Raw genomic sequence first — 15,712 nt, forward strand, 5'->3', positions numbered from 1 at the left:
GTCAGATTTCTTGTGATAGCGAAAGGAAAATTATAGCTTCTGTGGACTCCACCTCACGCCTATAGGCTTTACTACCTTGAAAGAAGTTTGCTTTTGCAACAGAAGGTTGGAAGGCCATTGCGGTAGATTCAGTCTAGAACACACAAGTCTACTTGGTGGCAGTGGTTAAACGGGTCATTGGTCAGGAGATCCATGTTTGGTGTTAGCAGCAAAGCAGATCCTTCTAGGGTCACACCAAGGTAATTTGGGCATCCGGACCTCCCAGCCACGAGCCCCCACCCCCATGCGAGGCTCCCCAAAACTTCCTTTGGGGGCCCACCCCACCAAAGCTCCATTAAAAAGCCAAACCAAAGACTCTAATGGTGGCTGAGGGGTGGCAGCAAGGGGGGAGGTATGGTGTCTTGAAGCAACTGAGTGTCTTGAAGCAACTGAGATGCACGCCTGTGCAGTTTAGAGATCGTCACAAGCTCGTGATGTTACGGGGGGCAACTCAAGTTGTTCGGGGGGAAACCCAAGCCATGATATTGTTCAAAACTGAGCCGGCTTCATCCAGGTCAGGGTCTCCTTGGAAGTCCAACTGGCACTTCCCCCCTCTGTGAAGGAAGGATGTTGAGAAATGGAATACAGAAGCAAACAACTACTTATCTTATTTATATCTCATGTTTCAAGGCAACTGTTCTCAAAGTGGTTTACATACAAAAAGGAGAAGAAAGTGGCCCCCTGTCCCCCAAAGAGCTCGCAATCTAAAAAGAAGCACAAGGGAGAAGCTAGTGCCAGTCACGGAAGGAATGCTGTTCTGGAGTTGTCGCCTAACAGAAAACCTGAATTGGTCATAAAGGTCTGTTGCCAGTTGTTCAATGTCTCGGCATGAAATAAAGAGGGCTTGGTGCTAGCATCACCAAGTTCCAGATGTCCTCTTGTCTAATCAAGTGCTGAACCTCCAGCAGGATTGTAAACTGAGAGCAGGAACAAGCCCCAAATCCAGCCCTATGGCCATTGGTGCTCCTGTGGAGACAGCCTCTCATAAGGCATGACTGAGCCACCTCTCCTGGCTTCAGATTCTCTTTCAGCCATGAAACACACTGGGTGGCCGTGGGCCAGTCACTATTCTCCGCCTAGCCTACCTCAGAAGGCTGTTGCAAGGATAACATGGAGAACTCTACCCTCAGGGAGGAAGAGTGGGGTATAAATGTAATGGGGCGGGGGGTGGGGCGGGGTAGCAGTGTTGATCTGTACCCCGGCTGACATCTGTGCTCAGCCATAAACTCACGGGTGGTCTTGAGCAAGTCACACTGTGATCCTGCCTGCCCACTGGTAAAACAGCAGCTATCATGACTCACCCAGTTAGGTGCAGATTAATCCCACCAAGAAAATGGTGTGTACAATAAAAGATGCTATGTCAAGACTATCATCCAGCACTGCTGTCAGTACAGAGCTCCTCTGCAACCTCTTCTCTACAAACCTCTTCATAACATCACTGTATATAGACTTATGCAATCCGATTTGATCGGATTCCACGCAACACAGCCCAAAATCAAGCAAGATCAAAAGCCTGTCCATAGAATCATTGAGAAGTTCTGCTCCACTGGGCTAGTCTGTGAATTGGAATGTTTTGGATCTTACAGCCCTGAACTGAAGTATGCTTACTCAACGTAAGCCCTATTGATTTCAAAGGGATTTACTTCCAAGCAGCTATGTTTAGGATTGCTGTTTTAATCTTACTTCTGCCATCTATAGATGGTGTGATATGCTTCAGGGAGTAAGACACTTTAATTTCTAGTTGAGATAAATTCAAGATATATAGCAGTTTCACTAATAGTAAGAATAAGAATTCAAATAAGAATAAGAACAATAAACTGTATTTATTAAGATAAAACAAACAAAAAATTAAATCATAACAGATCAAAAAGGGGGGAGGGGTGAAGAAAATACAAAATACAATAAAGAACCATTTCAAAGTCATTGTTAAAATCAATCATGTCACATGATATGTATTCTTAAAAACATATAATACTTCCAGGCAGCTATTCTCCTAGCTTTAGGAGCATTAAAAAGAAAAGGAAGCAAATGGGCGATCAGACAAAGATCCTCCTTTTCATGGAAGTCCTCGAAGACAAGGCCATCTGAAGAGAAGAGAAGAGAAGAGAAGAAGTAATATTCTGATGTTAATTGATTTAGGTAAGGAGGGACTTATACATGTTGAACAAATGGAGGAGGGTCTAATGGGTCACTTTTTGCCTTGGGGTTCACAAAGCGGAAGGCAAGCATGGCTTCCAGACCTCACAGTTTTGCTGCAAGGTCTTTGCCTGCAAGAACCGTTTTTACCCCTGTGAGAGGGGTTGGGAGTTTGGGACATGCCCACTAGGGAGGCCTGCCACAGAGAGGTCAGAGCAAAACTGGGGCTCTTTGGACAAACGATGACCTTTGTCGCTCAGGCCCATTCTGGAATTCCAAGGAGACAGTTTTGAGCTCCCCAATTCCCTGGAAATTGGCATTACCTTTGATGGTGCTCTGGATGTCATGATGATCCAACTCCTTTGCCTTGTGAAAGAAAACCTTCCATGTGACCAGCTGCAGAAATAGAGATGGAAATGGTACTTTTCATGTCAATGTGACACCATATCCAAAGCAGCTAAGAATTGAAGATGATCCAGTTGGATACAAAGTTGAGGATTTCCAAAGATGTAGCGTGGCTCTTCTGGGCACTGGGCAGCTAGAAGAGACACTGGGAGGACCCAGCTCTCTTCTGTTCCTCCTGCCCCTGCTGCTGTCCCCAGGGGCATTCGGTGAGCCCCAGTGGAAACAGCCTCTCTCCAGCAAGTATGCTGCCTGGCAGCCCCCGTGTGACCAAAGACCACTGGGAGGTCTTCTTCTGAACCTGGAACTTGACAAGGGGTCCCACAGAGGATGCTGAAGCCGAAGATGAAGCAGAGGATGCTGAAGCCATGTCCACAGCAGGGTACTTACTTCCACATTGGGCAGTCTGGCCACGTGAGCCAGAGCATCAATGTAGGCTTCTCGGCCCAGAGTCTGCAGCCGGGGCTTCTCCGAGTTGATGTACTTGTGGAGCTCCTGTGGGTTGAAACAGCAGCTCAGAGTCATCGCACTTGCCTAAATCATCCCTTGCCATGCTACTGAGAGCTAAGCCCGGAAGGAATTTGTCCCACTACAGGAAGATCCCTTGGTTGCTGGCCCAAAGGAATCGAAGGATGATCTAATTCCATATAAACACCCCCCCCCCCAATAAAGTTGACAAGATCTTCAACATTTCTGAAGGTTGCTTATGGGAGTGATGTTTTCTCTGTCTTCTCAGCCAGTTGACTTCTAATAGGGAAATGACCTAGACATATCTTCAGTAAACTAAGAGAATGGGGTCTGCTGCCTCTTTCTGTCAGGCCACGTTCGGATGTTGGAGAGGCAAAAGTCAGAAGCCCCATTCACACCTTATGTTCCACACTCGGACCATGAGTGGACAGTGCACAGGTGCAGATCTGGACACAAGGACAGGAATTCATTCATGATGTTGAATACAGGCACTGCTTGACACTCCCTCTCTGTACCAGGCCTGTGAGGGGCCCGTGCCCAGGTTCACTTTGAAAAGAAATGCAACTACAGTCATGCACACAAAATCACATACCAGTGTTCAGACACCTGCACACATCTACTACCCGATGTCTGAATAGGGCTTCCATTTCACTTACCTTCAAGATGCCAATTGTGTCCTGGATAGAGGGGGCATCCTCCAGCAGCCCCCTGAGCATCTTCTTGAAGGATGCCATTTTCTCCTTCAAGGAGGGAAAGAGAAGATAAGTCATGAGTAGGAGACACAACCGGTCTTGAGAATACAACATTGAAAAATCACTCACAATGACAGCGGTATCACGTTTTCTTCGCAAGAGAAAAAAGCCCAAGAAGAATTTACCTGGGTCCCTGGGTCCAGTTGATCCACCCCGGACACCGCCACGTGCAGGACGGCTGCTTTTACATTGAACGGCAGAGCTGGCTTCATTTTGCTGGAGGGAGAAAGATGATATTTTGTAGTGTGAGAAGGACTGGTGATCCAGCCAATGGAAGCTCCTCTAAAGAAGAGGAACATAGCAACCCAGCAAGGTCTGTAATGGGTTCTCCTCTTTTCCCTGAAAAGGTCCAATCCCGGTCTGGGAAGGACCTGATTTGGAGAAGGCCCTAATACTTAACAAATTAAAAGCTATATTTTAAAAAGGGGGAGATCCAGTTACAGATCTTTCCTGGTTTGCCACTGCCCTTTCTCTGTGGACTATAAGCATACCTGAGTTCCGTAAGAGTGTCCATGGTGAGGCTCAAGAGAAACCCAGGGTCTGGATGCTTCTTGATGTCCTCCATAATTTCCTGGCAGAGATCAAAGAGCAGAAGAGAGTTGGTCAGTACCCACGGACTTCATTGGGATAGCACCAGCCTCAAACACACACTTTTGGCAGTCAGGTTTTGACTGAGCCTGCGCTTGGTCATCATCTTCCATTCTCTGCCACATCTCACTCTCTAGTTCGGCATCCACAGCCTTGTCTTTTTCATACGACAGCATCTCACTTTCACAGGACTTGGCATCCTTAATACCGTCAATAATGGACGTCAAGAATTCAGTCCAGCAGAGGATGACCTGAATATTAGAAGCATTGAGCTGTTAGAGATGAAGGACTCTCCGTGCCTTCCTGGAAATGGAGCGGGCACCCTTACTTGGTGGGCTGCTCTCAGGTCCTTTCTGGGGACCCCACCCCCTCCATGGAATATTCTGCTTCTGCCTCTCAGGGATAATGCAGAAGTGGGAAAGGGATCAGAGCAGAGAGTGGGAGCTTTCAGATCCCGTATGGGGCAAATGCCTCTCAGAGAAACGTCCTGGGCTCTAGGGAGGAAGGCCCTTTTCTGAATGGATCCCTACCTCAGCTCTTTCCATTTTCTCCACTCCAGTAGTCAGATCCCAGTAGTCAGATCTGGAAGGGAAGAAGAGTAGGGGGTGAGTGGGTTTAAGGACTTTGATTCCCATTTGGAATTTAAAAATGGGGATTCCCTTTCTTGGAATTAAGGCGGGCTACCAGTTCGAGGTTACATCCCAAGTCAGCCAGCCTATATGAATAATGAGAGATTAGCATCTCCCCAAGGGAAGCGACTTCTCACCAAAGGCCTTTTCATTGAGACCCACAGGTCTGCCAGGTTCCCAAGCACTAGCTGTCTCACCTTCCCCAAAGAGTCGGCCCCAGTCCCAACCAGGGGCACCTGCTCATCGATGGTGACTCCGGATACTGCCGGGGAGTCCCCTGTGGGAGTTGGAGGTGGTGCTGGAGTAGGCTCAATGCGGTGTTTCCATTTAAAGAACCTCCCTCTGGGGGGCTTGCCCTTGGCGGAGTCACTGGTGGGGGAGGACTTAAAGATCTGCCTACAGCAAAGGCAGACTCTTCGCAACCTAGAAGAGAGCAGGGAGAAGGTGAGAATGCGACCCTTAAGCAGACATTGGCAGGAGTTGGGGCCAATGGGGCAGGGAAGGAGTGCAGAACAGAAGGAGGGGCAGCAATACAGGTAGCCCAATAGGCTTCCAGATGGTGCATCATCCTCCTTCTGGCTGAGGAATTGGGTCGAGACAGCTGCTCCAATGCTTTGGGGCAGAGACCTTTGACATATGGGGTGCAGTTCTGGTCAGCCCAGCTCAGCCAGATTATGTTAGAGCTGGCAAAGTTGCAGAGAAGAACCATGAACGAGCTCAGGGGTGAATGGAAACCGTGTAACCAAAAGGCAGTCCTGTTTTCAGGCACTGCATGACACTTCCTAGCTGGACCAGGCCTGTGAGGGGCCTGTGCCCAGGTTCACTTTTAAAACAAATGCAACTACAGTCATGCACACAAAATCACGTACCAGTGTTCAGACACCTGCACACATGTACTACCGACTGTCTGAATAGGGCTTTCATTGCACTTACCTTCAAGATGCTGATTAAGTTCCAGACAGAGGGGGCCTCCTCCAGCAAAGCCCTGATCATCCTCTGGAGCGCCTCAATGTTCTTGTTCTATGGGGGGCGGGGAGAAAAGATCAGACATGAGTATATGAGTGACAACCGGTCTTGAGAATGCAACATTGAAAAAGCACTCATGTTTATTGTGGTATTGTGTTTCATTCCAGTTGGGCCAAGAAACCACCAGGACATATGGAAGTGGGAAAGGGTGCTCACAATTAACTCCGAAGAAGAGCTTATACATTAAATCCAGGTAAAGTAAGAAACCACCTGTGCAGGGAGTCACACCATTTCTAACTTGGTCATTCTTTTGGAACTCTCCCGTTCAGTGTGGGGTCAAATATTCACTTTCCAAAGTGTTTTGGTAACCAGTTCAAACACCTGGAACCAGTTTAGTTACATTTCCTACAGAATAATATCCAAACTCTTGAGCTTGCCATGTAACTCTAGAAAAAGACAACCATGGGACTTGACTTGAGAAGAAAGCATCATGCCAGTCTTTCTGAATGAAACCAATGATGGAATGATGGAACGCCATCTTCTGAACTGGTTACCACTACAGCGCTTTGCTTCGGGTTCCAGTTGGGGCCAACCAGGAGATTTTCAGTTGACACTGAATTCTCCCTTCTTCATAGAACATATTAGGACAAAGCAAAACTGTGGCATCCTTACATAGAAAAGATTCCCAAGTGGTCTCAAATGGGACAAGTAGCCCGGGAGTGGAAGCAGCAGGAGTTTGTGGCGCAGGAGAAAAAAAGCTCAATAAGAATATCCCTGCGTCCCTGGGTCCAGCTGGTTGACTCTGGACACGGCCACGTGCAGGACTGCTGCTATTAGATGAATTGGCAGAGCTGGCTTCATTTCACTGGAGGAAGAAATCTTATATTTCATCGTGTGAGGAGGACTGGTGATCCAGCCCACGGAAGCTCATCTAGAGCAGAGCATCATGGCAAGCCAGCAAGTGTTGGGGAATGTCCTGGGCTGGGTGGAGGAAGGCCCTCTACTCAATGGTTCCTGACCTAAGACCTGGAATGGAAAAAGAAACAGAGAGGGGTGGGACACCGTCTTTTGGAATGAAGGCTGGCTACCATTGATTGGTTACAGCACAAGTCAATAATCCATCGGTAAGACAGTCGCCTTGCTACCAAATGGCAAAACCTAGCCTGGCTGCTGGTCAAAACTTTGGGGAGGAACGAATGCTCTGTCACCCATGTCTTGGTCTGTGGAGTCACACCAGCTGACTGGGGATGTGGATGGTAACTGTGCCTGTTGGTGGGGGCTGGCGTTACAGGGCTGTAAAACAGCAATAAAACCACAAAGAAGACATTGGAAATGTGAATGGCACCTTGCTGACAGTGGGAAGGAAAAGGCTGAACAATGGGAAGACTAGTCCTCCCAGAAAACCAACTGAGAGACTAGCTCTCACCAGATGTAATTTTATCTGGCTCAGTATGGCAATGGACTGAAATGACCCTGACACAATTAAAAAGAAATCATTAAAAACCACCTGATTTCCCAATTGCTCTGTGGGTTGGGTGGTGGGTAGCACCCATCATGCTCAACCCGCTCTGGTGCCCCCAGAAGCCAGAAGAGTGCTCCAAAGAAGTGGGAAAGCAACCGAAAAGGCCCTTTCCCGGGTCCTAGAGCCCCAAACCTCTCAGAAACCAGGGACCGACAAAAGGGCCATCTGAGACGATCTAACCGGAAGGGATGTAACTGGAAAGGGAGAGGCGGGTCTGTAGGTAGACAGATGCCAAGCCCTGAAAGGCTTTCAAGGTCAGAACCAGGACCTTAAATTAAACTCGGAAGCCAATAGGCAACCAGTGCAATGACTGCAGGAGAGGTGTTACTCCATCATATTTTCTGGCACCCATGGGTAGGCGAGCCGCTGCATTCCGGACCCACTGTAGCTTCCTGTTCGTCCTCAAAGGGAACCCTAGATAGAGAGCTCATCACGGCAATCACCAAGAAATATCACACACAGACACATAGAGCTGAGCTGCCACTGTCCCTTTCTCTCCACAACACCATCTCACACACAGACTACCAAACCAGAGCTCAAGGAAGGAAGGAAGGAAGGAAGGAAGGAAGGAAGGAAGGAAGGAAGGAAGCCAAGTACTGCTTTTGTCAATCTGAGAACCAGCAAAACCAGGTCGTTATACTGACAAGAGAACAGCATTACACTCAGTGCAGAGAAAAGGACATTACAGAATCAAACCTCCTTGCCTCTCCTGAGGCACAGCATGAAGCAGAAACCCCCCCAACCAAACCATCCCGGAGAAGAAGGTCAGAGTTCCACTGGGTAGGAACCTCCTGAGGGTTCCGGTGTTCAGGCAGGTCCAGCTCAAGCTGCCTCTCCTTCAGCATGCACTGCGCCTTTTCACCCCGGTGGAAATGGCCGGCTATCTTTTGGCGCTTCTCCGCAAGAGCGCCATGGGAGCAGCAGGGGCCCGTAGCCAGGGTGTGTCCCAGATTGTACATTGCGGCTGGCTATGGGCCCTAGCAGGGCCTGTGTGGTGGGCGCCCCCTATTGCAAGTGCCCTTCGAATCCTGGAGACTTGGGAGCAGCAGCTGCTGCTGCTGCTGCTAGCCGAGGGCACGCCAGAACCATTGCTGCCAGCAGGAGAAAGGGGGTGAAAGGGGTCGCAGGTACAGCAGCACCATCATCGTCCCAAGACGCTTGGGGTCCTTTCCCCTGCTGACTCATGTAGATGCAGACAGTACCTATTACTCACTTCTACCCAGTACCTACTACTCAGTAGGTGCAGACGGCATGTCTATGGTCACTAAGGCAGAACTTGAAGTGATCCCACACCAGGCTGCCACCATGCTCACCGGCCTATGGGTGGTGAAGCTGCTGGTTCCTTCAGGGACCCCACCATCACAACTGGAGACTCGCATTGCTAAGGGGGATTGGGGGCATGGTGAGACCGATCTCCAAGCGAGACCACTTTGGTTGGGCTAGCAGCCAAAGCAGTCGGCACCTCCTCCACAACATGTATTCAACATCAGTCAGTCCCTGCGCATACCTTTGGCTAGTTCACACAGAGAGATGCAGCAAGTTCTCATCATCACTGGCAAGAAGCAAGCAGCCTGGCCTCTGTTGGAGGGTTTCCTTGTCTCAGGTTCAGGATTACATGTCAAAAGGATCTTCACTTTCAAAGAGTGTTCTAATCGGAGGCACCTTCAGCAAGTTTCAGGTCTAGATGCAAGTGCCTTACAGTTCTGTGTCCCCCTTGTGAGGAACAAGCAGGCCCGGTGCTACCGTTAGGCCAACTAGGCAGCAGAGTGCAGACCTCAGACCTCAGGGGGGCGCAGAGTGTAGAGTGTCAATGTGTTTGCCTAGGGCGCAAAAGAGTCTGGCACCGACCCTGGGAACACGTGCACCAACATCCTACTGTTGGTTTTTTCTGCTAGTTAGATTGTCTTCAACATATTCCAAAGCCCAGCTTTCTAGGCCATATGGAAGTTTTGATGCTGTCCATGGGATGTATTTGACATTACGAGAGGGAGGCAGGGAGGGACAGATAAACCTCTTCATTTGTCTCTGCTCAGGAGACTTCCATGCTCCTTTTGAATTTGGTCTGCAATTGAACGTACTGTAAGGAAGTTGCTATTATTTGCTCTGCTGTGGAATACAAAACTACACTTCTCTTGAAGATGTGACCACGTTTGTACCACATGAGAAACAACAGACAGATCAGGAAGAGGTGTCAATCCAGCAGAGAGCAGCATGTCTTGACACCATGCAAAACTCAGTAGTGAGAATCCCAAGGAACACATTAGAAGAGAGCCTTTTCTATTGGAATCCTCAACTTCAGTTAGAAACTGTTGTTACAAGCAAAGAAGTGTGTACTGTCCCTCTCCTTGATCTGTCTGACAGCCTTGAGGTGCGTCAGGGAGACGAAAGAGAAGATCATGAATGGTTTTGTGCAAGTGTCATCCGCAGTAACATACAAGAAGCCCACGCGCAAGCCTGTGTTGCCAAAGAGCAGAGCGGAGGGGAGGGCCAGCAGACCCACACACCTTTCTCCTCCGCCTGGTAGGCATGCTGGTCGATGCAAGTCTCTGTGCTTCTCACTTTGGTGGATGGCACCTAGCAGTCAATGCTGCAGCCTACCTCTCTTAGGTTAGATTTGGAGAAGAATGTGGCAGATGCTGGACACCCCTGAACCAAGTTTGTAATCTCCAAAGCCACAAATTCTTCAACACACCCTCTTGCTTTCTCTGTGTAATTCTCCATTAGGATACCATCCCTGTTGGATGCTGTCCTCTTAGGAACCTAGGAAGCTGCCATATACTGAGTCAGACTATTAGTCCATCTAGCTCAGTATTTTCTACACAGAGTGGCAGTGGCTTCTCCAAGGCTACAGGAAGGAATTTCTCTCAGCCCTCTCTTGGAGAAGCCAGGGAGACCAAAGCTAGGAGTCAGGCACTGTATGGCGCACAGTAGGGCCCCTATCCTTCTTATAAAACCCTGGAGGCTGTGCAAAATCAATTTCTTAGGACAATACTAAGAGCACCAAGATGTGCTCATTCTGTGATGTTGAGATTTGATCTGGGTATTCTGAGAATTGAGGCTAGAGCTTGGATGTTGATCCTAGCATTTTGGCTTAGGATAAACTTCTTTCCTCAAGGATGGATTTTGGCCATTTGGGTTGATAGTTTTCAATCTTCTTGGGCCCAGGCAATTCATGCTAAAATTCTTTCATTGGGATTCTCCATGGATTATCTGGTTTTGTTGAGCCATAATCAAGCTCTACAGGCTCTGAAGCAGAGAATCCTGGATAATGAAAAGCAACACGAGTTTTCCATGATCCCAGATCAAAAACAGCTGGAGGGCCAAGGTTCCCCAGCCCTGCTTTAGAGCAAGGTATGACCTGCTCCTGTCGGTTGTGCATGTGGGGAGAATAAAGAGTATACCTAGGGAAGATAGAATCTGCCCTTGTGGTTATAGGGCGATTGAAACCATCCAACATGTATTGCTCCGTTGTTTGTTTTACAGAGAGTTAAGACCCTCCCTGATATCTCCTTGTCTGGCACCCTCTCCAGGATGCTTAGAAGACTTTTGTGTCTCTTATCTTGGACAGATCAATCTCCATCTATTACATATAAGGTCGCGAAGTGTTGCTCTAATGCTATGTGGTTACGTCAGTTTTTTATTTCATGCGTATGTTCTTCCTGAAGTTTTAGTTTCTATTTCTATTTCTTGTTAGCAATTGCTAGTTAAGTCTTTGATTGGTACTGTATGTGACCGATGTTTTATTATTTTCTAGCAACTGTTAATCTTTTGTAGGATTTATTTATTCTCCCATTTTTAGTTGTTTTATAAGCTGACCATGGGTCGTGAATAAAATATCTGTCTATCTACAGTATCTATCTATCTATCTATCTATCTATCTATCTATCTATCTAATATGCCATTAAAAAGTAAAAACCTCTGGTAGAAGTCAGTGAGCTGGTTTTGTTGTTGTTAGCACACAGGCAACACCAAAACTATTTTGTGAAAATATACCAATAACAACATTTAGAAAAATCTACCAGCACCTGGGGAATTCTCCCCACCCTCCTTTCCACTTTCATTTTGTCAGTGCTGTGTCATTTTTCTCCCCCTTCACACTCTCTTGCTTCGTAGTTGTCCAAGTCGCTAAGTGAGGTTACATGAAGAGGACCAGAAAGGGCCAGCACCAACGTGCCTCCTGGCCATTATAAGTAGGAGGATCCATGGAGAACAGGGCTTGCCTGTAAAGCAGAACCGGTTTTCGCCCTTCCAGAGATGGTGATATGAAAGGAAACCCCTTCATTCATTCCCTGGGCCTGCTTTGGATCTTCTTTACAGAGATCATGGGAGCATTGTGGAATTAAAAGGGCATGGCTGAAGTTGTCCTCAGGTTGAATTCAAACCCAGTTATCCATGGATCCTATATCTGTGGTTTAGCATATCCGTGGTCGGGCAATTGACACCCGACCCCGGCTTACACGGAAAAGAAATGGTTAATTTCTGTGTATCCACGGTATGGAGATGCCCGAAAATATCCTCCAAAAATATTTCCAGATGCCGTTTTGTAAAAGGGAGCTCATTAAGTTTTTAAAAACACTATTTTCTGCAAAAAAAATTGCTGAATAATGGAAAGGACTAAGACGGGGGTGGGTGGGTGGCTAGCTGGGTGCCCACACAGCACAGTAGGGTGCTTTGTTTCACTCTTTTAAAGGTTCTGTGGCCATTTCCCCAGCAATTTTTTCATTGACTTAATGCCTTGGTATATGCCGTTTCGGAATCGGTGGTTGTAGCGGAGAATGGAACCCTCCCGGATACTGAGGTCCGCCTGTATATCCCGTCCTTGAGCGGTATGGGATCCAGCCACAGACAAGCACACTCTTCCAGAAACATACAAACTGGGACCGAGTGTTGAGACAGTGCAGTACAAGACTAACAAGAAGTCTACAATGGGGAAGTGACTGAAAAGGTGCAGCTTGACACACCTCCTCACATAGGCGACAAGGAGAAGGAATGGCCAACTTCTGCATCCGATAGCTGTCCACACTGGAGCCAGTGTGGTGTAGAGTTGGACTAGGACTGGGGAGCCCCGAGTTCAAATCCCTGTTCAGCCATGAAGCTCATTGGGTGACTCTGGGCCAGTCACCTATTTCTCAGCCTAACCTACCTCACAGGCTTGTTGTGAGGGTAAACCTAACCACAGACACCGCTTCAAACACAGGAAGCAATGAAGAATCCACCTTCCCTTTTGATGAAGCCCCCCAAAGGTAAACCAAACCGACAGAAAGCAGCTCTCGTCAAGGAGGTGGCTGCACCGCTGCTGACCCACCAGGCATGGAAAGGGCCTTGATGGATGCTCAGCAACTCCCCTGTCTTTGCGGTGCTGGGAAGTAAGCAGAACCAGGGAGTTTCATTACACTCCTGGTGGGCTACGAGGGGTGGGGGTGGCACAAGCCCAGCAGATCTGGACTCCTGGAAACATTTGTCCATCCAGGGCAATCTCAGAATCAAGATTGGGATGACACTAGTGTTAGTCTAAAGGTCTTGCAGAAGTCGAGATGTGGTAACTCCAATCAATGGACAGCTCGGGCTTCACGGAGACTTCCGATCTTCGGTCTTGTCTGTGCCTTCCATCCTCCTCCTAGTTATCTCCCTCTGGGATGGATGGTTTGTCCCCACCCCCCTAAGAAACCCTTTAAAACATACCAGGACGGCAACACGGATTCAGCACAAGGCATTCGCTGCCCACAGTTCTGGCTGGTGCCCACAGAGAGAGGCAGCAAGGAGGACTCACCATCCCTCAGGCAGGAAGAAGCCGGTCTTTCCAAGCCAGATCCCTTGCCTCCTGTGTGTGTGTCAGGACTCCTGCCAGAGGCCCAGGGGGAGCGGGGAGGAGTTCCCTCACTGGGGTGGGATCCTTGCCCGGAAGGGGTTCCCAGGAGGCTGCTGCCACCATCCACTGTATTATTTTGATGTGGGGAAACACGCTCCCCATATCCGGTGCCTGGGGGTGGGGGATTAAGGGGCCCAACCCTCCCCCAAGGGCTGAGCAGTCCTCGGCCTCCAAAGGCAGGTGCCGAAGGCAGACCCAGAGCAGCCAGGATTTCGTTTCGGATTCCAAGGAAAAGTGGTGCAGCAAGAACTTTTCATCAAAGAGATGACCAGAGAGAGGTCTCATTAACCTGGCAATGCAGATCCCCAGCGATCCGCACAGAAGAACCACTTCCCTCCGGAGGCCTTGCACGGATGTCCTGGTCCTTCTTCCTCACAGGCTGCGGCCTTCTTCCCATCTCCCCAGCAGCTCTCGGCCTGCTTCTTCCTCGGGGTCCTCCTCCTCCTCCTCCTCCTGGGACAGACTCACCAGGAGACCAGAGCTTCTGCTGGGGGTGGAGCCAGGAATCCCGCCCGCTCCTCTGAGCTGGTCCCTTTGATTTGGCTCTAAGCGAGGCCTAGTCCTCCCTCCAGTCCTTACACTGTAATGCTACATTGTGCGTTATCACCTCTTCAGGATGACTAGTCCTCATTGTCCTAGATGTCACTGACTGCAGATGCCTCCCTAGCTGAGCAATTAGCTGGCCAGCAAGATTCCTGGGAAGAGGCAAAGGGTGCCCTAACAGCTCATCCAGAGAGAGGAGGGGGGTTTCGTTTGGTTGTGTAGCACCAGCCTTTCCAATCACACAGTCACAATTGTTGGAGATGGAGTTCCAGTGCATCGACCTCTTGCACCAACTATCCTAATGATGACCACTAGGGGCATTGGGAGTAGAGGTCGTGAGTGGGGGTCTCCCTCAACTCTTCTATCTGCCTCTACTCTATGAGCCCTGATCTGACTCTTCCGCACTTCCTGTGCTGATGAGACTCAATCCTTCCTTTCCTCTTAGAGAACCGATGGAAACATCTGTCTCCCTCCTTACCTATTCATCATGTTGGCCTTTAGATTAGGGTTAGGCTTTCCTATCCAAGTGTACTTCACCAATCAATGCTTAGTATTCAGTTCAACAAGAATCTCCATGCATTTTCTCTAAAGAGCTGCAACAACTAGACCATCCTCTGCTACCTACTCTGGAACGGGAGTGTGTGCTCATTCCTTAGTGCTCTGCTGCTTTACCTACTGGGGGTGAAAATTAACAACCTTCAACAACAATCACTGACGTCTGTGTTCTACATTGCTTCCTCTTTTGCCTGGTTTATTTTTCTTCCCTGCAGAAAACGTATGGAGGCTAGAAAAGTGATGTTCCCCTGACATTTGCAAGAGTGGGAAAGGCAGAAACACCACTGGAGAGACACAACCCAATCAATCAGGGCGTCTAGAAGGAAGGGCACGGCCTGCTCCCCACCCGTTAAAATGTTGAAAGTTGATCTTTATGGAAGGCTGCAGTGCCCAGGCTGACGCCTTGCCTGCACATGCTCCAAGTGATGTGCTTGCATGGTGGCCCGTTTGAAGAACTACTCCGAGAGAGAGAAAATAAGATTCCAAGAGCAGAATTACATTATCAATTGATTTATTTTATTTGACGTATTTATGTACCACCCAAAACTTATGTCTCTGGGAGGCTTACAATAAACAGTACACATTATATAAAAATAAAACATTAATAGAATGTATTGTCCTTGGTATGAAAATGTGAAAGCCACCAATTTTTGTGTGATACTGAAAACAAAATCCCGCAATTAATACATCCCTTAATTGGGTCTTTCTGGCAAAATGAAGGGAGCATCTCAGAATGGAAAACTTCTTCTGGCCATGACTTCCTGATGGGGGAAAGAAGGGCTGGATAAGGGCCACAACAGGTGGTTGTGTCTTATAGACAGGTCAGTCGAGCTGAATGATGTCTTCCCATTCATCAATGGGACAGATCTCATTGGCCTGTACATTGGGTAGTGTGGTCTTCCAGTCCCATGCCTTCACAGGTATCTTCCATGGTTGGCTTTGATGTACTGGAGGGCTTCACACGGTACACGTACCCTGAGTTCTATGAACTCGGTCCAACAGAGTGTGGATTTGGAAAACAGGGACCTGTGTAACATAAAGGACAGGAGGGTTAATGGAATGCATTTTTTGAAAAAGCCTTGCCATGAACTGGAGCACAATCTTTGTGGAAAAGCAAGATCTATATAGTAGTAGTGGTGGTGGTAGTAGCGAATAATAAGAACATTCTGCTTCCTCCAGGAAGGCTGACAGCAGGATGCCATCCATCCTCAGGCAGTCATAGCTCTACATTATTGACCCTTCC

General features: G+C 48.4%; 1 protein-coding gene across 8 annotated transcripts; it reads right to left on the reverse strand.

The window, feature by feature from the left end:
* Positions 1-1,843: 1,843 nt before the first annotated feature.
* On the reverse strand, positions 1,844-14,322 carry LOC128341519 (uncharacterized). 8 transcript variants are annotated; one of them, XM_053287744.1, is made up of 8 exons: positions 13,661-14,301; positions 5,212-6,034; positions 4,289-4,967; positions 3,923-4,013; positions 3,702-3,785; positions 2,968-3,072; positions 2,499-2,571; positions 1,844-2,123 (listed from the first exon to the last, which is right to left on the reverse strand). In XM_053287744.1, exons 3-8 carry the CDS (start codon positions 4,360-4,362, stop codon positions 1,981-1,983), a joined length of 570 nt encoding a protein of 189 aa, XP_053143719.1. In that variant the 5' UTR covers positions 4,363-4,967; positions 5,212-6,034; positions 13,661-14,301; the 3' UTR covers positions 1,844-1,980. The 8 variants fall into 8 exon arrangements, with proteins under 8 accessions (XP_053143719.1, XP_053143716.1, XP_053143715.1 ...); XM_053287741.1 differs by lacking the exons at positions 1,844-2,123; positions 2,499-2,571 and having other exon boundaries at positions 2,580-3,072; positions 5,212-5,437; positions 5,948-7,006; positions 13,661-14,319; XM_053287740.1 differs by lacking the exons at positions 1,844-2,123; positions 2,499-2,571 and having other exon boundaries at positions 2,580-3,072; positions 5,212-5,437; positions 5,948-6,034; positions 13,661-14,309.
* Between the last annotated feature and the right edge of the window lie 1,390 nt (positions 14,323-15,712).

This window comes from Hemicordylus capensis, chromosome 2 (genome assembly GCF_027244095.1).
Source record: "Hemicordylus capensis ecotype Gifberg chromosome 2, rHemCap1.1.pri, whole genome shotgun sequence".
In the NCBI taxonomy this organism is placed as follows: domain Eukaryota; kingdom Metazoa; phylum Chordata; class Lepidosauria; order Squamata; family Cordylidae; genus Hemicordylus; species Hemicordylus capensis.

Bases quoted from the DNA above. Each gene is read 5' to 3' on its own strand.
- LOC128341519 (XM_053287736.1), bottom strand. From the start codon at position 5,723: ATGGTTCTTCTCTGCAACTTTGCCAGCTCTAACATAATCTGGCTGAGC. The intron at 4,968-5,211 runs GTGAGACAGCTA...CTTCCCTTCCAG, and splicing joins GGGCCGACTCTTTGGGGAAG to ATCTGACTACTGGGATCTGA. The intron at 4,637-4,915 runs GTAGGGATCCAT...TCTAATATTCAG, and splicing joins AGAAAATGGAAAGAGCTGAG to GTCATCCTCTGCTGGACTGA.